The sequence below is a fragment of the Gracilinanus agilis genome, chromosome 5 (genome assembly GCF_016433145.1).
Source record: "Gracilinanus agilis isolate LMUSP501 chromosome 5, AgileGrace, whole genome shotgun sequence".
In the NCBI taxonomy this organism is placed as follows: Eukaryota; Metazoa; Chordata; class Mammalia; order Didelphimorphia; family Didelphidae; genus Gracilinanus; species Gracilinanus agilis.
The window spans coordinates 226,178,443-226,204,616 of NC_058134.1; the positions used below are offsets into that span (position 1 = coordinate 226,178,443).

The following is a 26,174-nucleotide window of genomic DNA, read 5'->3' on the forward strand; positions in this document are numbered from 1 at the left end:
TTGTACCCAGCTGGTGTCCTACCTACTATGCTACATTTTTGGGTTAGAGTGGTTGATGCTGCTTGGTCTTGCTTTGGGTCTCCTAAGTTCTTTCAGTAACCTTCATTTCTGGGAAATAACCCTTTCTATCTTTGAGATGCAGAGCTTTGTGCTCCTTTGAATACAGTAGCACCTGCTGATTAATGCCCACAGCCCAGTGGGCTTTCCAGCATTTATAATACCAAGTCCCCACCCTTGGGCTTTCTGACTATCCTGGGATTTTCTCAGATAAGCCCTTAGCTTTCGATGGCTTCAGATACAGTCTTGTAGACTATATCTATCCCTCACCTGACTCGGACCACCCTGGGAGGATACTTTGTGCTTCCATTGGGTTTATTGGAGGCTTCCTTTCCTATATTCCTCAAACTTCTGTGGTCTGTGATCTATAATCTATAATCCTACAAGAGGGAGGAAAAGAGAGGAGAAAAGAAAACTAGACTCTAAAGAGGCACATCAGTTCTGAGTGGAATAAAACTTTTGCTATAGTTTCTTATTGGATTTCTTGGTCATTATTCAATTTGTTGCAAACTTGAGAATTTTGCTAGAGTAAGTGTGGCCTCCTATTTAGGTGGACATCTTCACCAGATATATCTAATGCCATATTCTTAATAAAAAATAAAACTTAATAAATGAAGCAGCTGTATAATCATGGATTGTGGCTTCACAATTTTGCATTCTTTTTCTCTGGATATTTGCAGTATTTTCTCCTTGATTTGGGAGCTCTAGAATTTGGCTATGATATTCTTGGGGGACTTTCATTTTGGGATCTTTTTCTGGAGGTGATGGTCATATTCTTTCCATTTTTATTTTACTATCTTGGATAAGATGTTCAGGCATTTTTCCATGATAATTTTGTGAAATATGATGTCTAAACTCTTTAAAAAATTATGGCTTTCTGGTAGTCCTGGCAGTAATTTTTAAATGTTTTCTCCTCAATTGGATTTCCAGGTCAATTGTTTTCTCAATGAGATATTTCATATTTTCTTCTATCTTTTTATTATTTTGACTGTGTTTTATTGTTTTTTGATGCTCCTTATCATAAGCTCCAGTTGCCCAATTCTAATTTTTAAGAAAGTATTTTCTTCACTGAGCTTTTTGCATCTCCTTTCCCATTTGCACTATCCTGCTTTTTAGGAGTTCTTTTCATCAGTGAATTTTTTGTCTCTTTTGACATTAGGCCAATTCCATTTTTTAAAGACATGATTTTCTTTATGCCTTTTTTAAACTGTTGTTAATTCTTTTGTCCATAATTTAGTTTTCTTTCCCCAATTTTTCCTTTACAATTCTCATTTCTTATTCTTTTTTCTTACCACTCATTTCTATTCTTAACTCTTCAAGAATTCTTTTTGGGCTTGTATCTAAATTAGCATTTTGCTTTGAGGTTTTGGTTGTAACTATTTTCCACATTAGTATCTTTTTTCTGAGTCTGTGTCTTGGTCTTTCCTGCCACTGTAATAGCTTCTTATTGTTAAGGGTTTTTTTTTTTTGGTTTTTGGTTATTGGTTTTTTGCTCATTTTCCTAGCCTAAAGTTGGCTCTGCTCACCTGGGGGTGGGGAGGCACTGTCCTAAGCTTTAGACTTTTCTGTGTTTCTGTTTTCAGAGCTAGTTCTGGGGTCTGCAAGTTTTTGGTGCTTCCAAAGTGGTGTGATTCTGGGAAAGGTATGGTCACTGCCTCTCCTAGTCTGTGTTCTGGTCTTTATCTAGGAAGGGCCTTTGGTCCCGTAGCCACAATTGCTAGCACTTTTCTCTGCCTTGAAACTATGATGAGTGCTTTTGCTTTCTGGGAATCAACCATAAGTACTCCTCTCTGCCCTGGAGCTGCAACCCAGAATTGCATATGGATAATAGAGTCACCAATCAGTACCAACTGCACTGAGGGCCAGTAAAATGTTCCCTATAGTCTCTTTATGACCAGCTGTCTAACCCTTTTACTGTCACTGGCCTGGGACCTGGAAGCTGCTGCCGCTGCTCCTACTATTGCTGTGAACTGTCTGGGTCCACTGCTGGTGCTTCTGCCAAGCCCCAGGCCTGCTCCCACCCTGGCATTACAGATCTCTTCTGCAGATATCTTAAGTTGTCTTAGACAAGAAAAATGTCTCGCCCTGACCTTTTGTTGGCTCTGCCTCTCCAAAATTTGATTTGAAGCATTATTTTAAAGTTGTTTGGAGGGGAATGTAAGAGTTCCACTGTGTGGCTGCCTCTAATTCACTATCTTGGCTCCACCCCCAGCTAAAGTCTTATTAGACAACATATCTTAGCAAGTAGCTTGGGGCCCTGAGAACTTCATGGTCCCGTAGCTAGTATATGCCACAGGACTCTAACCTAAGTCTTCCCAACTCCAAAGTATATCCTCTATCAACTGGGCCATTTTGCTTTGCATACTCATACTATATATTTATATATTACAATTTTTCAGCCATTCCCTAATCAACATGCACTAACTTTGTTTCTAATTTTTGTTAGCAGAAAGAGTATTGCTATGAAGATTTTGGTTTATATTGAATTTTAGTTGTTCTTTGGGGTATTTTTCCACTGTGGCACTGATGGGATCAAAGGATATGGACACTTTTCTTTCCTAATTTCAAATTACTGTACATAAAGACCAAGCATCAGCAACATGCTATTTATTTATTTTAACCCTTACTTTCAGCCTTAGAATCAATATTGATTCTAAGGCTATTGATTCTAAGGCTAAAGAGTGGTCAGGACTAGACAATGGGGGTTAAGTGACTTGCCCAGGGTCACACAGCTGGGAAGTGTCTGAGGTCAGATTTGAACCCAGGACCTCCCGTCTCTAAGTCTGGCTCTCAATCCACTGAATCACCCAGCTGCCCCCTTTTAATATAGACACCTGTGTTATCAATGGGTGGACATAGTTGAACTAGGTCAGAGTTCACAGCTAACTTTTGAATACAGAAATTTGGAAGCACTAAATATTTCCCATATATTCCTAAAAGGGAAAAAGGGCCCAGGAGTCAGTTCTGACTGACTAGTCAGCGGGGAGGACTTCTTCTAGTCATTGATTACGTAACAATTATAAATGTTGAAGCTGCTATATTTCACTGAGATCCAAATACATCATTATGGACTTGAATCCAATGTGCTAAAATAATAGTAAAGGGAGGAATTCCTGCTTTAAAGACTTCTTTGGGAAAAAAAATCTCTTTCAGGGAAGTTAGCTTCTGATGCTTAAAGAAGAAAACTGCCACCATTCCAAGCAGGGTTTGCTGTTTGCATTGCTGCTGCAACCTATAGGACAAAAAGCTCTCTGTGAGCAACTTCTCTTTGGTCCAGTTGCCCAGTGAAGTAACTTTCCTAATGAATAATGCTCATGGATTTTGTGAGGGCTATTTCCAGCCGTGTGCTGTATAACAACTGATCCTTTTTTAAAAAATGTACCCACAACACACTTTTAAGTTGAGTCTCCATTTGAGTATTTTCTCCATCCCTTTTTTTTTTTTAAATATTTTTAAACCCTTAACTTCTGTGTATTAGTTCCTTGGTGGAAGAGTGGTAAGGGTAGGCAATGGGGGGTCAAGTGACTTGCCCAGGGTCACACAGCTGGGAAGTGGCTGAGGCCAGATTTGAACCTAGGACCTCCCGTCTCTAGGCCTGGCTCTCAATCCACTGAGCTACCCAGCTGCCCTCCATCCCTTTTTTAAGACTACAAATTAACAAGACAATCAACCAATCCCTAACTGATGATGTTTGCCATTTCTGAGGTGTAAAATTTCCCACAAAATTTAATAATTGACTTTTGCAAGCCAATTTTAGCTTAACCCTGGCTATTTTCCTTTCCTGTAAGTGTTTTTTTTTTATTTTAAAAATTTGCTTCTGGGTTCATAGCTTAGTTCCAGATGGTTGTGGTTATTTGGCTTCTGGATACATGGAGCGCTGCTGTCAAGATGCATTGGGTAATAAATATAATAATATGCACTGTTTGTTGGTTAATATAGATATCTTTTCTCTAAGTATTATTACCTCAACAAACAACATCCAGAAGCTCCCTAACCTGTCCATGGTCAAATATAAAGTTCTCTTTTTGACATTTGGAGTTCCTCACAATAACTGGGCTGGCTCATGCCCAGAATGCAGCTGATGCAATTCCCCATGTAGTCAGTGAGGTCTCTATTTGAGACAGTCATGATAACATGTCTTGGGAGGTTCTCAGAGAGGCCTTGGATTATGGTAAACCATTCTGTAACTGGGTCTGGGCCTGTTAACCATGTGGTGAATAGCAGCCTCTTTGGTTGGCCACAGTTGCAGAACATGGCCTCAGAGACCTCCTAGCTGTGGGATCTTGGGCAAATCACTTAACCCCCATTGCCCAGCCCTTATTGCTCTTATGCCTTGCAACTGAAACTTGCTACCAATTCTAAGACAGAAGAGAAGGGTTTTTTAGAAGAAAGAAAGAAACAAATAAGCAAAGAAGGAAACAAAGAAATAAAGAGAAACCTATTCCACAGCTATTCGTCTGGGTCATTTTACTGTTTAGAAATGACACTGTGCTTTGTTCCTTGTTTGAGAGGGAAAGGTGCTCAGGTGCTTCAGGGTACTGAAATCTAGAAGGTTTGTACATTTAAAATGATGATTTTTGAATGTAAAAATTAGTTGTGTTTATATCAACTCAATATCAAGTTAGGCAAAATAATTAGGTCAAATAAGAAGCTCTTGGCTTCAGGTGATCTCCCTGACCCAGTCGTGTATTTCTCGCCTCACTCACAGAGGCCTTCCCAGCATCAACCTTTAAATGTCCTTGTGTCTCATTTTCATAGGCTGTTGCACCAGTCTCTTTCTCTGTCCCTGTCCTGGCATCTCCCTTCCTACTTATCCGAATTTACATTAACTGCCTGTTTTTCATATGAATTACAGAGTTGATTTGAGGATATATCTGGCTGTGAAAGTTGCTAGTTACACTCTTGCCTTCTCTGGACATAGCTGACCATACTTCCTCTTTGCCTGTTCTCTGAGCAATTTAAATTTTTACATGTTTTCTCTGAGGCAGAAGGAGGATATCTGGAAGGTGCAATGGAGGGTATGAATAAACAAGTTACACGAGAGAGGGAATGAAAACCTCTATATCCTCTATATTCATTATTTTCTTGCCTCAGACAAGTCTAACAGAAAAGACATACATTCCTGGTAATCTTGAAAATTCATATATTTTCTTAACTTTTTTCTTTCTTCTATTAGGTTGTTTCAACACTGACCTCTTATTATTGCAAATTGCTAAGTCAGAAATAAACTATTTTGAGAAAGAAGCTTAACTTTGTTGGCACCAAATGTCATTAGAGGGACACCTCAGAAGCATCAATACCTAAGACCTAAGACACTTTGGAATTCATTTGAGTATAACTTGATGAATCCTCAAGTCAGGTGAAATGTTTCAGAAGCCTATTGAAATCATGCAGAAGAATCCCCAGCCTGATTTCAAGCTTCAGACCCCCATCCAGCCTTACATATGTTCCACTTCGAAGGATTTCCAAGAAGAAAGGGATTTTTTGGCAAACAACATCTTCCCCCAGCTTAATGAACTCTGTAATTCCCGGGGGACCTATTTCAAGGCCATTGACCTGAGATGGCCAACATCGGAGGCTCACGACCCTCTCTGCCCTAACTTTCTCAGGCAATCCTGCAGCCTACAATCCCAGCAGCTGAAGCTTTGCCTTGACTACATCAACAGCTCATTCCCTTTTTTCCTTTGTATGCTGGGCCAGACATATGGAGAATTCCTCCGTGAGGATCAAACTTTCCTGCCCACTGGAACTGCTGACCTTCCAGGGTTGTCCAAGGTTGAAAGGAACCTCTACACTGCAGCCCACAATGGCTACCCTTGGGTTCTTGAGAATTCTAGCTGCAGCTTGACAGAGCTAGAAGTGATCCAAGCGGCCTTTCTGAATAATTCCCATTTTCAGTATTTTTATTTTCGGACTGGCGCCATGCTGCTGAAAGCGTTAGAACAGGAAAAGGAAAAGATTTCCAGTCCACAATCCCGGCAGAGGGAATATGAAAAACGAAAGATTGGGGAGCTCAAGTCTAAGATCATTAGCAAAGGGCTACCAGTCAGATTTTACAGAGATCTCCAAGAACTGGGCCAATTAGTTTATAAAGACTGGTCAAATGTGATAGAAAAACTTTTCCCTGCCACTTTTCTGCAAGAAAATATAGGTGAGTAAAAAATCAGGGCTTGGAGCTAAAGGTCAACATAATATCAGTACTCTTTATCTTTAAGTAGGCTTTTTAATTGAGTGTCAGAAAACACTTAAAGATAAGTAGTGGTTATATTATTCTTGTGACAAGCAGATCCCTGTCTTAACCCAGTTGAGCCCTGGCCAAAACTATAAATGAACTGGTTCTGGGAAAACAGAAGGGAGAAAAGTGGCATTTGGCTTGCAGGGGTGACCCAAGTCAGTCAGTCAATAAACACTAAGTACCCACTCTCTGGGAGGCACTGTGTAAATTAGCACAGGAATCATAAATAAACCTTTCCTTTGAGAGGCTTACATTCTGGTCTTCTCCCAACGCATATACATAGAAAGAATGCAGGTAGGGGACAGCAAGGTGGCTCAGTAGATTAAGAGCCAGGCCTGAAGATGGGAGGTCCTGGGTTCAAATCTGGCCTCAGACACTTCTTACCTGTGCGACCCTGGGCAAGTCACATGGACCCCATTGCCTAGTCCTTACCACTTTTCTGCCTTGGAACCAATATACAGCATTGATTCTAAGATGGAAGGTGAGGGTTTAAAAAAATCTGACCTCAGACACTTCCCAGCTGTGTGACCCTGGGCAAGTCACTTGACCCCCATTGCCTAGCCCTTACCATTCAATAGCCAATACACAGTATTGTTTCTAAGATGGAAGGTGAGGGTTTCTATTAAAAAAACAATGCATGTATCAATTTGATTGTACTCAATCATGATAGGACTAGCCTGTTTCTAATTGGTGGATTCTTGAAAAGCATACAAAGTAGTCCACCTCAATGTCAGTACTCTGTTTATAAGTCAGTTGTTTGGAGCTCAGAACATATTTTCCCAGAGAAACAATTCTATAAAGGGGAAGAGTGTGGGGTAAGAGTCCCAGGCAAGCCCACAATAATCAATCAATTAATGTCCCAGAGGCACTCTGATGTTCACATTGGACTATAGATCCTGACTATCATAATGCAATATCACAAAAAAACCCTAAACCCTTACCTTCTGTCTTAGCATCCATATTAAGTATCAGTTCCAAGGCAGAAGAATGATAAGGGCTAGGCAATTGGTCTAAGTGACTTGCCCAGGGTCACATAGCTAGGGAATGTCTGAAATCAGATTTGAGCCCAGGTCCTCCTATCTTTAGGCCTGTACAATATCAGTTTAATGGTAAATGGAGAGTTGGAGTGTCATAAGCCACTGGCAGTGGTTCCCATGGGCTGAGGCGGGGGAGCCTATGGGCTCAGAAGTGATGAGGAATCTTGAGGAGGTGTGATGTGGTAGACAGAATCTTAAACTTGGAGTTAGGAAGACCCAGATTTGAATTCTACCTAACACTCACTAGCTATAAGATAATGGGCAAATTATTTAATCCACCAGAACCTCAATTCTTGTACTGAGGCAACAGAGAGAGAGCCAGAAAGATGGGAATTCAAGTCCTACTTTTGATATAAACCAGTGATGGGCAAACTACTGCCCAAGGGGCTAGATGCAGCCCCCTGAAATGTTCTATCTGACCTCAAGATATTATTTCTCATCTGAAGAATACAATGAGGAGGATACAATACAATGAAACTTCGAAAGAGTTACCTTAGAAACAGACTGACAGATGAGCATTTCCTTTCCTTTGGCCCCTCTTTAAAAAGTTTGCCCATCACTGATATAAACTATCTATGTTACCTTGGACAAATCACTTCTTTTCTCTTGGTCAGAGGGGTCAAAGAGGAGGCAACATTCCGAAGAGGTAGGAACCCGATTATGAATTAGGCCATATTGAACAGATGTATAAAAATACAATGGAATCTAGATAATGTTGACGTAGGGTTTTCTATGTCACTTTCTGTTTGAGTTTGACATCCCTGTTCAAGGTAACTTTCTAAGACTGTAAATTACAGAGAATGTAGGTGATTCCTAAACGAGTGCATGTTGCCTACTTCTAAACTGAGTTGAGCATGGCAGAGTTTTAGAGTTTAAATCAGCTTTAAAACCACTTAGTCCAGCTTTTAAATTCATTTAAATTGAAGACACTTGACAGCCAGAAGGGAAAGGGTCAAGGCCAAGGTTCTTTGAGTGGCGAATATTTCTAATGGTTCTTAAACTCTGCCATATGGGACAAATCATCCTTTTCTTGGAAGGTGGCATTTTGTCCTTTTGTTTTTCAAACTTTTTGTTTTCATTTACAACCTCACTTCATTAAGGTTTTAGATATTCCTGGTGTTTTCCTTAGAAATCCATTTTGGTTGCTAGAAAATCTTTATTTGAAATGGTAAGAGAATGGGGCAAGGTCAGCCTTTTGACCTTTTCATTTTGAGGGACTGGAAAAATTTAGATACCCAAGAAGGCACGAACTGAAGGGTTTGGAAAGATTAAGTTGTTTGTTCAGTGTTCCGTCTCGGTGGAGGCTGGCACGGTCTGGGCTGTCCAGTTGCCAGTATATAAGTTCAAATCGGAGGTCACAGAGACTCGGAGGGGCCAGCTCCTGGGTGGGGACGTTGAGCTGAGCTACCCACAGCTGATTGCCGAACCTCTCCATAGCAGATATTAGCACATTTCTTTTATGTCTCTCAAGACCAAGACCACAACACCGAGCGTTCTTATCATGAAGCTTTTACCATAAAGTGCCGGAAGATGTTTGTGTTGTCCAGAGAATCAAAACAAGCATTTGATGCTTTGGAAAAATTTGCGATAAGGGATATTCAAAATGAAGCAGCCAAACAGGAATCTGGCAACTCTCTGGAATCTATCCTCAGGTAATATAGAGGGAAATACTATATGTGTGTCTTTTGGTTGGGTTTAGGTAACATAACCACACACTAGCACATGGGATTTCCTTGGGTTGGAATGGAAATAGCCCACTCTCCTCCCTTGCTTCCTTCAGAACCTGGCTCAAGGCTCGTCTCCTCCAGCAAGCCTTCCCTGACTGTGCATTTCCCTGGCCATTCAGGGTCATTATCATTCATTTGCATATATTTCCTACCCCCACTCCCCCATAACTACTTCAGGCTCCCCAAGAAGAGTTAAATTACCAGGCCTGGAGTCAAAAAGACCTGAGTTCAAATTCGACTTCATACACTTACTGGCTATGTGACTCTGGGCAAGACACTTCTCCCGGTTTGCTTCAGTTTCCTCATATGTCAAATGAGCTGAAGACCCCAGATGGAGCTAGAAAGAGTCAGATGGTACTGAAACAACTGAACCACAACAAATCTATTTATATATTTGGTTTTTAAAATTTTACATCCCTCAAGAACCTCTTACAGTGTTGTAAAAAGAGACTTTAATAAATTTCTACTGAATGCATGAGCATTTGACTTCATTTTCCTGGGCCTCAGCCTCCATATCTGTAAAATGGAAAGGTTGGACTAAATGACCTTGAAGTCCTTTCTAGCTCTGGCTCTCTAATCCTGAGATGCAAAAGTCAGAGGAAATGAATTTGAGAATTAGAACCTTTACTTCTGAGGCTTTATAAAAGGTCGTCTAGTTTGATAATATCTGACCTAGGGAGGCAGCAGGGCCTTGGAAGCCAGGAAAACCTGGCTTTAGGTAAGTTCTGCCTCTGACTCATACCGGCTAATGACCAGAGTCAAATCCAGGCCATTTTCTAAGACTTTAAGTTGAAGCTAATTGGTGGTGTTGTAGAAAGAGAGTCCTGGACTTTGCATCAAGAAGACCTAATTCAAATCCCGCCTTGGAAACTCACTAGCTATGTGACCCTACCCAAGTTACTTAACTGCTGTCTGCCTCAATTTCCTTACCTGTGAAATGGAGATAATAATAACACTTCCTTACCAGAATGGTTAAGAAGATCCCATGAGATAAAGTACTTCTGTACTGTAGAACATAGCAGGCACTTAATAAATACTTGTTAAAACAAATAGCTGCAGTATGACTTGATGGAGGGAGTCTTATACCACAGATAAAATCAGAGAGATTTGGATGGGATCTGGATTGGTGACTTCATGGTTAGAAGGGAACTCCTGGATGAGTAAACTTTCTTTCCTAATGCTGGTCAAGACCTTCTCTACAACTTAGAGACTCGCAATTTCCTAGAACTTTAAGAGGCTAAGTAATCTACCCAGGGTTAGCAGAACCAAGAATTGTCAGAGGTCGGACTCAAAGCCAGGTCTTTGTGGTTTCAAGGCCAGTTCCCTATCCAGTTAGTAAGTATCTATCAAGTGGTGACTGTGCCAGGCATTGTGCTAAGTTTTGGAGATACAAAGAGAGGCAAAAGACAGTCCCTGTCTTCAAGGGACTGTCTTTCTTAACACTTAAATCATCCTATTTCAGAAAAAAAGAAATTGGACAAGTCATCAATGAACTCCCTAAGATAAAATCCCTAGGGCCAGATGGGTTCCCAAATGAATTCTATTAAACATTTAGAGAACAATTAATCCCAATACTATATAAAATATTTGGGAAAATGGTCAAAGAAAGAGCCCTACCAAACTCCTTTTCTGACACAAATATGTGGTGCTAATACCCAAGCCGGGGAGAGCAAAAATAGGAAGAAAATTGTAGGTGAATTTCTTTAATGACATAAATGCAAAAATTTTAATTAAAATACTAGCAAGGAGACTATAGAAAATATTACAAGGATCATTCACTTACACCTCAAATGCAAGACTGGTTCGATATTAGGAAAAATATCAGTATAATTGTTCATATCAATAACAAAACTAACATAAATCAATCACATAATTATCTCAGTAGGTGCAGAAAAGCTTTTGACAAAATACAATATTGATTCTTATTAAAAACATCAGGGGCAGCTGGATAGCTCAGTAGATTTAGAGTCAGGCCTAGAGACAAGAGGTCCTAAGTTCAAATCTGACCTCAGACACTTCCCAGTTGTGTGACCCTGGGCAAGTCACTTGACCCCCATTGCCTAGCCCTTACCACTCTTCTGCCTTAGAGCCAATACACAGTACTGACTCCAAGACGGGAGGTAAGGGTTTAAAAAACGGAACAAACAAAAAACAAACATCAGAAAGCATAGGAATAAATAGACATTTAAAAAAAATGATGTAGCTGTCTAAAACCATTAGTAAGTATCATCCGTAATGAGGATAATCTAGAGGCCTTTCCAGTAAGATCAGGAGTGAAGCAAAGATGCCTATTATCACCACTATTATTTTATATTGTGCTAGAAGTGCTAGCTTTAGTAATAAGAGAAGAAAAGGAATTTGAAGAAATTAAAGTAGGCAACAAGGAAACTAAATACCACTTTTTGCAGATGATATGATGGTATACTTAGGGAATTCTAGAGAATCAACTAAAAAATTAGTTAAAATCATTAATAACTTTAGCAAAGTTTCAGGATACAAAATAAACCCACATCTATATATTACCAACAAAGTCCTGCAGCAAGAGATAGAGAAATTCCATTTAAAATAATTCTAGACATTATAAAATACCTGAGAATCTATCTGTCAAGACAGAAATTATGTAAACACAATTACAAAATACTTTTCATATAAACAGAGTCATATCTAAACTACTGGGAAAATATTAATTGCTCATGGCTAGGCCAAGCTAATATAATAAAATGACAATTCTACCTAAGTTAATTTACTTATTCAGTGCCATACCAATTTAACAAAAAAAAAAAACCTATTTTTATAGACCTAGATTACCTTCCTCAGATATATCCTCTTCTGTATACAACTCAGTATATGGAAAAAGAGGGACACTAATGCACTATTGGTGGTGTGAATTAGTCTAGTCATTCTGGAGAGTAATTTGGATCTATGCCCAAAGGTACATAAAACTGGGCATATCCTTTGACCTAGAAATACTACTACTAGGTCTGTATCCCAAAGAGATCAAAGAAAAGGGAAAGGACTTCTGTGTATAAAATATTTATAGCAGCTCTTTTTGTGGTAGCAAAGAATTGGAAACTAAAATTGAGATGATGCCCATGAACTGGGGAATGGCTGAACAAATTATGGTATATAATTCTGATGGAATATTATTGTACTATAAGAAATGACAAGGGGAATGGTTTCAGAAAAACCTGGAAAGGAGCTAAGTCAATTGTACAAAAAAATCAAGCCATTTCCCACTTGACAAATGGTCAAGGGACATGAACAGGCAGTTTTCAGATAAAGAAATAAAAACTATCAATAAGCACATGAAAAAGTGTTCTAAATCTCTTATAATTAGAGAAATGCAAATCAAAACAACGCTGAGGTACCACCTCACACCTAGCAGATTTGCAATATGATGGTAAAGGAAAATAGTAAATGTTGGAAGGGTTGTGGCAAAAGTGCATAATGCATTGAAGGCAATTTGGAATTATGCGCAAAAGGCTTTAAAGGACTGCCTACCCTTTGATCCAGCAATACCACTACTAGGTTTGTACCCCAAAGAGATAATAAGGAAAAAGACTTGTACAAAAATATTCATAGCCACGCTCTTTGTAGTGGCAAAAAATTGGAAAATGAGGGGATGCCCTTCAATTGGGGAATGGCTGAACAAATTGTGGTATCTGATGGTGATGGAATACAACTGTGCTGTAAGGATTGATGATCTGGAGGATTTCTTTATGAACTGCAAGAACCTCAGTGAACTGATGCAGAGTGAAATGAGCAGAACCAGGAGAACATTGTACACAGAAAGTAAAACATTGTGGAACAATCCAATGTAATGGACTTTCCTACTAGTAGCAATTCAACAAGTCAGGACACTCCTGAAGGACTTATGGGAAAGAATGCTATCCACATTGAGAGAAAGAACTGTGGGAGTAGAACCACCAAAGAAAAACATCACTTATCACTTATCATATGTATATATGGGGATGTGATTTGGGGTTTAGGCTTTTAAAAAATCACTCTATAGCAAAAATGAATAATATGGAAATAGGTATTGAGTAATAACATTTGTACAACTCAGTGGAATTTCTTGTTGGCTCTGGGAGGGATGAGGGAAGAGGGGAGGGAAAGAAATGAATCATGTAAACATGGAAAAATATTTAAAAATAAAACTAAAAAAATAGAAAAACCTAGAAAGAAGTACATGAACTGGTGCAAGGTGAAGTGAGCAGAACCAAAAGAACATTGTAATGGCAATATTGTATGATGATTGATTGTAAAAGACAGCTATTCTCAACAATACAACAAATGATCCAAGAAAATTCTGTAGAACTTAATAAAAATGCTATCTATTTCCAGAGAAAAAAACTGATAGATGTTAAGATGATTCTCAGACTGCAGAATCATTTGCAGCTCCACAGCTCAACCTGCTGGGGTTGGGCAATCTTAAGGCCAGTTGTATCAGTCCCCTAGCAGGCAGGAACTTAGAGAATCCTTAACAAAGAAGGCCTAAGCCCAATGGCTCCCCTGTGAATTTCAACTAGATATCTTTTCAGATGTTATATATGGCTAAGGTGCTGTACTGCCAATAGTGTTGATATCTAAGTTGACTGGGAATAAATCACAGGCTAGAACTTGTGTGGAAAGCCTATGAGAATCCCCCACAGTAGGGAGACTTCCCTAACTGCCAGATTCAGACAATATGGAGAAACTCTTTTGAAGGGGAAGGACCAAACAGCAAGATGACTAAAACTTCTTTAATATCAGGTAACTTCTCTAATTAACTGAGGCAGGTATAAACTAAGGATAGTGGGATTTTAGGTAAGATGGGGAAGGAGAGAGGATTAAGGGAAGTCTAATGCTAAATCTAGATGAGTAAAATTTAGGTCATCCCCTTTCAGGGAAAGCCTTTGGTGGAGTTCCACACTCAGCTTGGTTACAGCTTCTATGCACTAGCTGATGGATGACTGAGCTAGTTAGGCCAGATGATGATAAGTAGTTGATGTTCTTCTGAGATAATTTGTTAAAGTTGATGTAGAATATAACTTGATGGTAGATATATATCTATCTATCTAGGAGAGTGCAGGTTATGACAGAGATTGACCGGAACTGCTAGACACAGGCACTGTGGATCAGGCTAATCACAATCCTGGAAAGGATTACTAGGGTTCAACAGAGACCTACCCAAAAACCTCCCCTCCACCCTTTTACCCAAACTCAGGACTGAGTTGGTTTGCCTGGGATTCACCTCCTTTTATAGTGCTGCTCTAATGGTCTTTCAAATGACTCTTGGCTTCTTTGGGGTTCTAAACTTTGAACTCCAACTTGATGTTGCTTGTAGAAAATGGCCACTTGCAAAAAATAGCTACATGGAGTCTGAATGCAGTTTGAAGCATAGGTTTTTTTTTTTAATCCTTACTTTCTGTCTTAGAATCAATACTGTGTATTGGTTCTGTGGTAATTAGATTAAGTCTACACTGCCCATCTTTATATTTAATCACCAAAGGTGAGACTGCCTCTGATTCTGGGAGGTCCATAACCCACATGTGCTAGAGTGGATGATGATTCAGAATCAACTGACTGCCCCCTAGGCAGTACTATAAGAAGTGTCTATTGTGATTGGACATGCAAATTAGGAGGGAGGCACCAGAAGTGATGTATAAGTGACCCCTTTAAAAGGAGAAGGTCCTCAGTCAACCGGGATCTTCGATTGAAGAGGGCGTCTAGTGACAGGCTGGTTTTGTGAAGGGGACCTGAGGGAGCTTTGCTGGTTCATGACCGAGACTGTTCCACGTGGTGAGTTCAAAGACTGAATCTTCCTGAACTTCTATTAAGAAATTTCTTTTTATAGACTCTGTGAATGAAGTTTGCTCCATTCACCTCCAAGCCTCAGGCTGAGGGTTAAGATCTACCTGGATTAATTAGTGGGATAGATTCTTATTTCCTTAACTTCCATAAAAGTCAATTTTGATTTGAGATTATTCTTAATTGAGGATTGATAGTAGTTCAATCCTCTAGTGACCATCTTTTAATATATTGAACCCATAAAACCCCTTTTTCATCCTTACAGTTCCAAGGCAGAAGCACAATAAGGGCTAGGTGTTGAGGGTTAAATGACTTGCCCAGGGTCACACAGCTAAGAAGTGTCTGAGGCCAGATTTGAACCCAAGACCTCCTATTTTTAGGCCTGGTTCTCAATCTACTGAGCCACCTACCTGTCCTCTAAAGCATAGTTTTTTCACTTTTTCTTGATTTTTGTTATTTATTTATTTTTGCCTTATGCTAATATGGAAATACATTTTGCATTAATTTGGAACTCAAAAAGATTTAAAAATTAATGTTTAAAATAAGCCACCCATTAAAAAAAATTAGTTTCCTCTCCTTTCTCTCCCTAAAAAATCCCAGAATAATATTCTTTAGCCTATAAGTCTACATTTAATTCCTCATAAGAAAATAAATTTAAAAGAAATATTCTAGGATTTTAAAAAATGAAACAAGTTTTATAGGTTGTCATAAATTTGATAAAGTAATTATTTGCTACTGAAAACAGAATTTTTAAAGAAAGACCAGCTGTAATTTGAGTTTTGGAAAGATGCTAATTTTTGTTTGCTATTGTGATAATTAGATTAAGTCTACACTGCCCATCTTTAGATTTAATCACCAAAGGTGAACCCATAAAACCTCTTTTTCACCCTTGCACTGGTAAGCAAGGTATGTTGTCAATATCTTTGCTGTCATTTATATCCTAGTTTAAGTGAAATCATGACTACTTAAATTAGTTTCAAATTGAAAGAAAAGGGACTTAACTTTGTTTTATGCTAGATTTATTCAGTGGACCCAGTTTCCAGTCTCAGCTACAGAGCTTCCTTTGATGTGTGATCTGGTGAGCCATTTAAATTCTCTGGGTTTGTGATACTCTCTTTTTTTTGTTTTTGTTTTTGTTTTAACCCTTAACTTCTGTGTATTGGCTCCTAGGTGGAAGAGTGGTAAGGGTGGGCAATGGGGGTCAAGTGACTTGCCCAGGGTCACACAGCTGGGAATTGTCCGAGGTCGGATTTGAACCCAGGACCTCCTGTCTCTAGGCCTGACTCTCAATCCACTGAGCTACCCAGCTGCCCCTGTGATACTCTCTTTTGAGAGCTCCCCAGGGAGAGAACAGCAATGCCTGTTATGCCCAGAAGTAAACATTAGTACTGTTGGCTGTTATAGGCACAGCAGGGCTTGTGCACAGGTTTTTGAGAATCTATCTGTCTTTGCCAGTCTAGGGTCTGTGGGATGTTTTGTCCTTTTCCCAGGAGGTAAAGCCTTGGAGAGGAGAGACAGACAGACAGACAGACAGACAGAGACAGAGAGAAAGAGAGAAGCAGGGACAAAGAGAGAGAGGGAGAGGGTGGAAGGTGAGAGAGAAAGATTGAGAGAGGGCTGACTGACTGACTGACTGACTGTTCATGGCCTGAGACTTGGCTCATAGCCTGTGCTCCTTTTGGAGTGTCCATTCTGGGGGACTCAGTTCCTTCATGTATAAAATGCAGCAGCTGCACCATCAGTTCATTTCTGAAGTCCTTTCTAGCTCTGAGTCTGTGATCTTACTATATGGATGCTGCATAATCACAGTGGCCTTGACGTTTTCCATTGGAGATCTCCCTCTCTGTTGATTCCTTCAGTTTGCTATTTCATTAGGCTAGATTGTGTGGCCACTTCATCTTTTGGCTTCATTTGTTTTAGGCTTGTCCACTATGTGGAAGGAGACCGTCATTTCCTACATACACTGTAGTTTAGTTTTCTTGCCATTGCAATTCCCTCAACTTCTCCTGCCTCTGACACACCCTGACCTCCATTCTCCTCTCTTAGGGGCAGGATGATACAGGTCCCAGAACAGGACAGGAAATGTTCTTTAATTATTCTCACTAGCAAAGAGATCATAGGATCATAGACTTAGAGCAGGAAAGGACCTCAGAGGTCTTCTAGTCTTAACTTCCTCGTTTTGCAGATGAAGAAATACAGGCCCAGATGATGTGGGGCTGTTGAGTTATCGTCCAAAATGGATTTTTTTCATGGAAGTATTCCTTCCTTAGGAAGAGAAATGTCCTATCGCTACTTCACTTCTCAGTCTGGGAAGCCCACATAATTTCAAATAGACCCCAGATCCCATCTCTTGGTTCTCTCCAGTTCAGAGCATTCCTAAGTGGCCACTAACTTCCTTGTGTACCTTCATGGATTATGAGATCCATGTCAGGAGAGGATCCACAGTTAGGTCCCTTGACTAGTGTGACTAAGGGACCCTAAAAATTGGTTACATATATTCAAATTAGAACTATTTGAAATTATAATTATGTAAAATATGGCAACTGATTGCAACCCATTGGAAATATGCAGTGTGAATGTGAATAATGTGCTTACTTCATGGGCTTTATTATTTGCACTAAATGGGTGCAACTGTCCTTTTGATAAACATGGTATAGCGATACAAGATGTATTCGAAATGTTTTCCTTGAATGCCTCAATTTGTGTGTTTGAAAACCTAGACTTAAAATTTTTATTTTAAATGAGTTTTTATTGGCGTCTTTTTTCCACCCGTAAAATTTTTACCTTCAGTTTTAGAATTGATGCTAGGCAGAAGAGCAATGAGGACTAGACAACTGGGGTTAGATGACTTGCTCTGGGTCACATAGTTAGAGAGTGTCTGAGGCTGGGTTTGAACCCTGGACCTCCAGTCTCCAGGCCTGGCACTACATTCACTGAGCCACCTAGCTGCTTTTTGTTTTATATCTTTCCCACTCCCCTCTCCCAGAGAATCCTCTCATATAACAAATAGTTACATAATTATTTTTTAAAGAAAAAAAGAAGAGGAAGGGAAAAATATTCAGAATTTACTAATACATTGAAAATGTTAAAAACCAAGTTCTGTGTGTAACATCAGTGGATTGAACATTTTAAGACTTCTAAAGTCCCTTCCAAGTTCCCCTTCAAGTTTTATGGTTCTAAAATTTAAATTTCTCCTCCAGTGTTATTCTGTAATAACTCAAAGTTTGTATTTGTGGTTCAAAGGATCATTTAAAAAATTAATTTGTTTGTTGGTTACACAAAAATTCCCAGGAATCTCAACCCTTTCCTTTCCTTCCCAACACCTTAGAAGGCATTGCCCAACAAATCATACGTATTTAAATCATCTTTCTTGTTTCTATTTATTAGTTCTTTCTCTGGAGGTGGACATAACACAAGTTATTCTTCAAATATTAATTCTGTAGTTATAGACTTTTTAAAAAAAGGCAAGTTGAGAAATTTACACAATTTTATTTTGTTTGATCAGTAATCACTAATTACTACTGTGGACTGAACACCATTATCTGAAATGGAATAGTCAAGCAAACCATGTTATGTATCATGGCAGAAAAACTTTTCCTAAAATGCTTTAACTCAAATATCCAAGGCTTACTTGTTTGCTTTGTAATTTTGAAACAATACTTGGTACTGTAAGTCACCCTGTGTTGATTGTGTCGGTCAGGAGAAAAGGAACACTCTCCTGGGAGCCTAAAAGTTTTGGCTTAATTGTCACCCTTCTAAAGCAACAGAATTTACTTGTAACCTTAAAGGAGGAGACCACAGATGGTTTTATATTTTTTCATTTTTCTATTGATATTTTCTATTGATATTCTAGGTCATTTGGGGGAGGAGATGATGAAAAAAATTTAAACCAATATATTAGCTTTTGTCCCAAGTGTGGTGTAAAATCAGATCCTTTAATTTTCACTTAAAATAGTGGAAATTATGGTTCCAGATTTATATTTATAGAGGAAGAGTCATTATGAAATAGCCTTATGATGTGATTCAATTTTTGGCTTACTCTTGAATTGCTAGGCTAATAACCCTGAAGGGTCTAGTTTCTAGGTTTAGAGCAGTTAAAAATGAATCAACAGATATAGGACATCCCCAAAGTCTTAGTACAGCCTTTAACTTCAGTGGTTTGAAACCACTGGAAGATTTCTTCTTTAACCCTTACCTTCTGTTTTATCAATTCTAAGACAGAAAGCTGGCAAGGGCTAGGCAGTTTGGGTTAAGTGACTTGCCTAGGGTCACACGGCTAGAAAGTGGTTGATGTCATATCATATCATAACCCAGATCCTTCTGACTCCAGGCCCAGCACTCTATCTACTGTGCTACCTGGATGTCCCTAGGATTTTTGGAGTTATGTTTAGGTTTTTGGAACATTGGCTACTTGTGAAGTCCTAGCTATTTGTTGGCCACTTAGAATAGAACTGAGGGAGCAGGTCTTCAAGTCAGAATGACCTTCCCCCCCCCGCAAGACTTTTAACACATACTTGTGAAGGGCAGTGAGTTGGCCCAGTGGATTGAGAGCCAAGTTAGAAACGGGAGGTTCTGGATTCTGATGTGATCTCAGACACTTCCTAGCTGTGTGACCCGAGACAAGTCACTTAATTTCAGTTGTCAAGCTAGCCTTTACTGCTTTTCTGCTTTGGAACTGATACATAGTGTTGATTCCAAGATGTAAAATAAAGGTTAAAAAATATACTGTGGTGGGAGAAGGAGAGGGAATAAACATTTATTAGACACCTACTATGTGCCAGGCACTGTGCTCAGTACTTTACAAAGATTTGACCTCATTTTATCCTTACCATAACCCTGGAAGGTAGGTGTTGTTATGATCCCTGCACAAGACACTTACCCTTCCAATGTCCCAGGCATTTTTACAGACCAATTCTAAAGCAGGTGCTCCTCTGTTTTGGAGGAGGTTCTCACCTGGCATTCTCTATGTTAATTCTCACAGTCTGTGTCCAAAACAAGTAAACCAGAAATGTGTAAAGCACGATGCTGGGTCTTATGTGCATGTCTATTGACTGTGCCTTTTCAGGTCTCAGCCCATTACAGAAGATAAGGTAGCTGGCTTCTGAGTGGGAAGAATCCAACAGAATGTAAGCTCCTTGAGGGCAGGAACTGTTGTCATTGTGTGTTTGTATTTCTAACATTTTGCACCCCGCCATTGGCTCTTAATCAGTGCTTGTTGAAAAAAGAGTGAAATTAAAGGTATAAACACCACCAAAGAAGATACTTTCCTTGTTGACAATAGGATTATATACTTAAAAACCTACGAAGAATCATCAGTAGATTAAGTTGACCTGAGAGATAATCTAGTCCAACCTGTACCTGAATAGAAATCCTTCCTTTTTAGCATACTTGAAAAGTGGTTATCTCACTCCCAGTGATTGACCCTGACCTGCTTTGATTCTATGGTACCAACCTCCATCAACTAACTAGTCGAAGAGGCCACTCTAAAAACACTCTTAAGACAAGGAAGGAATTCCACGTTATCATCCTGGCAAAGATACCAGAGTAGTTTGCCATTTCCTTCTCCAGTTCATTTTATAAATGGAGAAATTGAAGCAAATAAGGGTAAGTGACTTGCTCAGGGTCATACAGCTAAACCGTGTTTTGAGGCCAGATTTGAACCCAGAAAACTGAATCTTCCTCACTTTAGCCCTGGCACTTGACCCACTGTGCCACTTTAGTTGCCCCAAGCATACAGAGGATTTATTGCAGTCCTTTCCTTTACATGATTTAAGTCAAATTAAGATTAGTTTAGGATTACAGGGTATTAGACTGAAAACTGAAAGGGACATCAAAGGTCATCTAAGTCCACTCCTCTCCTTTTTCAGATGAAGAAACTAAGGTCCATGTGGAAGGAGTGATTTAGGATGATAGAATTATAGATGTAGAGCTGGAAGGAACTTCAGAGGCTATCTAGTCCAATGCCCACATTTGATAGATGCCCATGGGCACAACATACCTGTGAAAACAGTTTTAGTACTTATATAATCTGCCCCAAATGAGACACCAGTTTGATTATCACTAATCTTTTTTTTAAACACTTAACTTCTGTGTATTGGCTCCTAAGTGGAAGAGTGGTAAGGGTGGGCAATGGGGGTCAAGTGACTTGCCCAGGGTCACACAGTTGGGAAGTATCTGAGGCTGGATTTGAACCTAGGACCTCCCATCTCTAGGCCTGACTCTCAATCCACTGAGCTACCCAGCTGCCCCCATCACTAATCTTTTTGAGTAGCTTTGGTCAAAAAACTCACCCAGAAGCCAGTCTTTTAGTAACAAACCTTTCTGGGCTTAATTCAGTTGATTTACAGAGGACAAAAGGGCTGTTGATAAACTTGCACTTAAAACCATTCTAGATTTAGTAGGACCAGTTAGGACTTGTGCCCTCATGGCATGATCTTTGAGAACTCAGAGTCACTGCTGGGCCACAGTGGGGCATGAGAACTGGACTTTAGTGGAGGAAGCTGGGCACTGTGGAATGTAAATGTGTGAGGCCAGTGTTATTGAACATTTAATGATAGTAATAATAGCTAGCATTTATATACCAGATTTTCAAAGCACTTCATGGATATTTCATTTAATCCTCACAACAACCCAGTAAGGCAGATGCTATTATTATCTGCCTTTTATAGTAGAGGAAAAGGATAAGTGTCTCGGGTAGGATCTGAACTGAGGTCTTCTTGACTTTTAAGTCCATCTCTATTTGTTGAGCTACCAAACCATCCTGGGCACAGTGTAGCCACTCAGAAGAATTTAAATTTCTTCTGTGGCTTGGAGTGAGCATGAAGACATGAAGAGGAACCAGGTAGGGATGATGTTTAGCCTAATTTAGGCTAAGATCACTTGAAGGGTGGCTGTCATGTGGTAGAGGGGCTACTTTAAAATTTTTTGGACAAATGCGTCCTTCTTTATTTGATCTCTGTAGGCCTACAAGTGATATGATGGAGTGAAAGACTATGAAGTTAGTCATCTTTTGAGAAGAGTTCCAAATCAATTTCCAGAAAGAATGACCCAATTCATAGGTTTACCAACAATGTATCAGTGTGCCTGTTGTTTTTTTAAACCTTTCCAACACTTGTAATTATCCTTTTTTGTTCATTTTTTGTCAATCTATTGGTATAAGGTAGAAACTCAGAGTAGTTTTAGTTTTTATTTCTTTATTTATTAGTAGTTTGAAGCATTTTTTCCCCCTACATGATCACTGATAACTTGCATTTTTTTTCTTTGAGAACTTCCTGCTCATACCTTTTTTTTTTTTTTTTAATTTTAAACCCTTAACTTCTGTGTATTGACTTATAGGTAGGAAGATTGGTAAGGGTAGGCAATGGGGGTCAAGTGACTTGCCCAGGGTCACACAGCTGGGAAGTGTCTGAGGCTGGATTTGAACCTAGGTCCTTCTGTCTCTAGGCCTGGCTCTCAATCCACTGAGCTACCCAGCTGCCCCCTGCTCATACCTTTTTGATCATTTTGGGGAAATGACTTTTGTTCTTATATATCTGAATCATTTCCTTATATATCTTGTATATCATATCTTTATCAGAGAAACTTACTGATGCAAAGGTTCTAACACCTAATAATAATAGTAATGATTATCATTATAATAGATTATATATCTATATATGATACAAAATATGATTATATATTATTATAATACATAGTAAATACAACTACTATTTACGTAGAACTTAAGATTTACACACTTTATATGTTATATCATCTGATATTTTATTTTTCTTAATTGTTTTAAAAAATGAACATTTGTTTTTTTTTCCCTCCTCAATTGAGCAAGAAAAAAAGAAAAAGGAATCTGTCAAAAAAGATAAACACAAACAAAACAAATATCCACATTGGACATGCCTAAAACAACTGCCTCATTTTGTATTTCAAATTTGTCACCTCTGGCAGCACCTTCAGTTGTGCGTATTATGGTCTAGAAAGTGTGTGATTTACTCCAAGTCATGCTAGCTTGTGGCAGTACCAGGACTAAGGCTCTGGTCTCTTGATGTAATCCCAGGGTCTTTGTATAAGCCACTTTATGCTTAATTTTTTAAAATATCCAAGGAGTTGGGATAGCATATAGTAAATTATATTTTGTTATATATATACACAATACTACTTTGGCCATGGTGTGTATAGACTTGATGAAAATATCTCTCAGCTGGTTAATTTTTGGAGCCTTTTTCAAAGTCAAGTTAAAATGTACATAAATAAATATATATATACACACATACACATATATACATGTGTAAATATATGTGTGTGTACATACACACAAACACATATACACACACACATTGGAGGACAAGTCTTTTTAAACTGATTCATTTACAATTTACTTTTTTTTCCCCCCCAGAATCAGGCCTATTCTACCAACGAAGTCCATTTTGCTTTTGTCTGGAGAACGTGGCTGTGGGAAGTCAGTGTTGATTGGAAGTTGGGTAAATTCTTTTAGAGAGAGATATCCGGATATGTTAGTAATCCCTTATTATGTGGGAAGCAGCTGTGACCGCAGCGATATCATGACCATGATGCATTACTTCATCACTGAATTACAGTATAAGCAATTTGGTAATTATAGATTTTTGGAAATTGATTCATAAAATCAGATTGGAGGATATTCCAAGCATTTGAGGGTGAGGGGCAGCATTTCTTCTCTTCTACCTATGTCTCCTCTTCCCATCTAACTCCCTCCTAATCCCATTTATATACCTTATTTACCTCTATACTCACCATTCTAATCCTTTCCTAATTCATGTATTCTACTCACTTAACTTCAGTAAGGGTTTATGGAGTGAGCATATGTGTGTTTGGCACTATGGGAAATCCTATGGGGGACCCAGGAATGAATAGTCTTTCAAAGAGCTTACAATCTTAGTCATAGACTACTGAATAGGTATCTATCTAGTGATTATATGTGTTATTCTTTAAAAATACACATTTTAAAAGAATTTACTAATATTTTAAACTCAATTACATAATTTCAACCTTTTAATTTGAGCCAATTTCTTACCCTCCCTCCCCTAGTTGGCAAGAAATTTGATATAGATTTTATTTTTTTAGATATCTTTTTTTATTTAAAATTTTTTTATTTTGAATATTTTCCCATAGTTACTGATACATATTTTAAATGTGTAATGGTATAAAACATTTTTTCATATTAGCCCTTTTGGAAAGAAAAATGAATAAATAAAGTGAAATATATAGTATGTCTCGGTCTGCATTCAGACTATCAGTTCTTTCTCTGGAGGTGGATGGCATTTTTCATCATGCATCCATGGGGATTTTCTTGGATCACTGTATTGCTAGGAATAGCCAAGTCATTTGTAAATGTTCATCTATGTGTTATTCTTGTATATTTGGATGTATCTTCATTAAGTGGGGATGAGATAACATGGAGCAGAGTGCTTTTGAGTAAGAAGGGGTGAGTTCAGGTGGGGCTGAATTCTATATCAGTGGTTTGTCCCTGGGGCATGAGGGGAAGCGAGAGTGGCACCAGGATCAGCAGAGGCAGATAATAGTGATCATAATAGTTAACACTTACATAGTGCTTGAAGATTAGCAAAGTGCTTTCCAAATATTATCTTATTTGGGCCTCATAACAGCCCTGTGAGCTAGCTGCTATTTTTATCCCCATTTTACAGATGAGAAAATTGAGGCACAAAAGAGAAGTTATGTGACTTGTTCAATGTCATATAGCTAGGGAACGTTGGAGGTAGATTTCACCCTCCATTCTTCCTCACTCCAAGTTCAGAGTTTATCTATTAAGCCACCAAGTTGCTTCAGATGTGATTAATTATTTACAAAAGTGATCTTTCCCAAACACACCAAAACAGAATTAATTTCACTTGGAAAAGTGATGGATTGTAATATGTTTACTCTGTTGTTCCAAAGGTTAATAGTCAGTTTTTCAAAAGTACTGTTTCATTTGCTAAGGTTTTCCCTCATAAGAAAAGCAGGTGATTAATTACACAAATTGATAGGCTGAGAACAATAGTATTAACATAGGTGAAGTTCATATTATTTTCATAATATTTTAATTCATTTGCTCATTCATCTATTAATTATTTTAAGCATTTTTTTAAATTCTAAAAAATGTAAGAATATTTATTTTCTCTCCCTCTTACTTCCCATAATTGGGGAAAAAAAGAAACCTTTCTAAAAAATATGTAAAACAAATTCTCCAAATAAGAACCTTTCCTGCTAGGGTGCCAAGTACTTTTCTAGACCTTAATCAGTTGAGAAACTTTATCTCTGAGACAGAAAAGATTTCTTTTGGGCACCAGGAGCCATTCCTGTGCCATTAATGGAAATTGATACTCTAGAGGAGGGCTTTATAGGAGTAAGAGTGAGGAATGTGCCCTCTTCTCTAAAGGAGGAAACAGAACACTCTTCCTCATTTCTCGAGATGGCAGGGTGTGGGGACCGCATTGGGGCAAAGTTTGCAGTTCAAACAGGAAGTGAACAGCAAGGAGAAGTAATAGTGTTGATACTAAATAAGTCATGACCTTTCACTAGAAGGTTTGGATTTGGCTGAGTAAGCACCATCTGGCTAGAGGAACAAAATCTGAGCCATAGAACAGACCCATCTTGGAGAATGTCTCTTCTTGGAAAGATAGGGTCTCTTGCCTAGAAAGCTTTCAGGTGCAAGTTCATATTCTTGCAAAATGGTTATCTTCAGTGCAAAGAATATTTTAGTTCTGTGCCCCTCTCTGCACATGGCTGGTTCAGGCTGAGCAGCATCTGGTCCAGAGTGTACCTCAGCCAAGAAACTGAAGGATCTCTTTCCTTCACATGGTCAGAAGGCTTAAGAGCTGGATGGAAGGTGAGAACTTATCTAGTCCCAAGGTGTCACCAGAGTGCTCAGAGCACCTGGTTTGGAATCAGGAAAGCTGACCTCAGACATTTATTAGCTGTGTGACCTTGGCCGAGTCACTTTACCTTATTTGCCTCGGTTTCCTCATGTTGAATAAGCTGGAGAAGGAAAAGGCAAACCACTGCAATATCTTTGCCAAGAAAACCCCGAATGGGGTCACAGAGAATCATACTCAGCTGAAACAATTGGAAAAAATCTAGTCCAAACTCTTCCCTCACCCTGGAAATGAGACAATTAGTACCAAGAGACATTGGATGACTTGTCCAGGCATAGATGATAAAGAAGAGCTGGGATATGGATGTGGAACAGCCTGCCCAGGTCACATTTTCTCCCCTTTTTCCCAAGGGCCTTCTTCCCAGCCCATAGCCTTTCCTAGTAAGATTTAATCATGCTGAGCTGATTTTGGTGGCTGACCCCTT

The 26,174-nt window shown here is 38.9% G+C and overlaps 1 protein-coding gene across 1 annotated transcript in view; it reads left to right on the plus strand.

Moving 5' to 3' along the window:
* Window positions 1-5,421: 5,421 nt before the first annotated feature.
* Window positions 5,422-26,174, plus strand: part of LOC123250107 (putative tetratricopeptide repeat protein 41) — a 60,491-nt gene continuing 39,738 nt past the window's right edge. Inside the window, exons 1-3 of the mRNA XM_044679144.1 lie at window positions 5,422-6,208; window positions 8,801-8,981; window positions 23,236-23,450. Coding sequence (XP_044535079.1) covers window positions 5,422-6,208; window positions 8,801-8,981; window positions 23,236-23,450 — 1,183 coding nt within the window. The remainder of the gene's footprint in view (window positions 6,209-8,800; window positions 8,982-23,235; window positions 23,451-26,174) is intronic.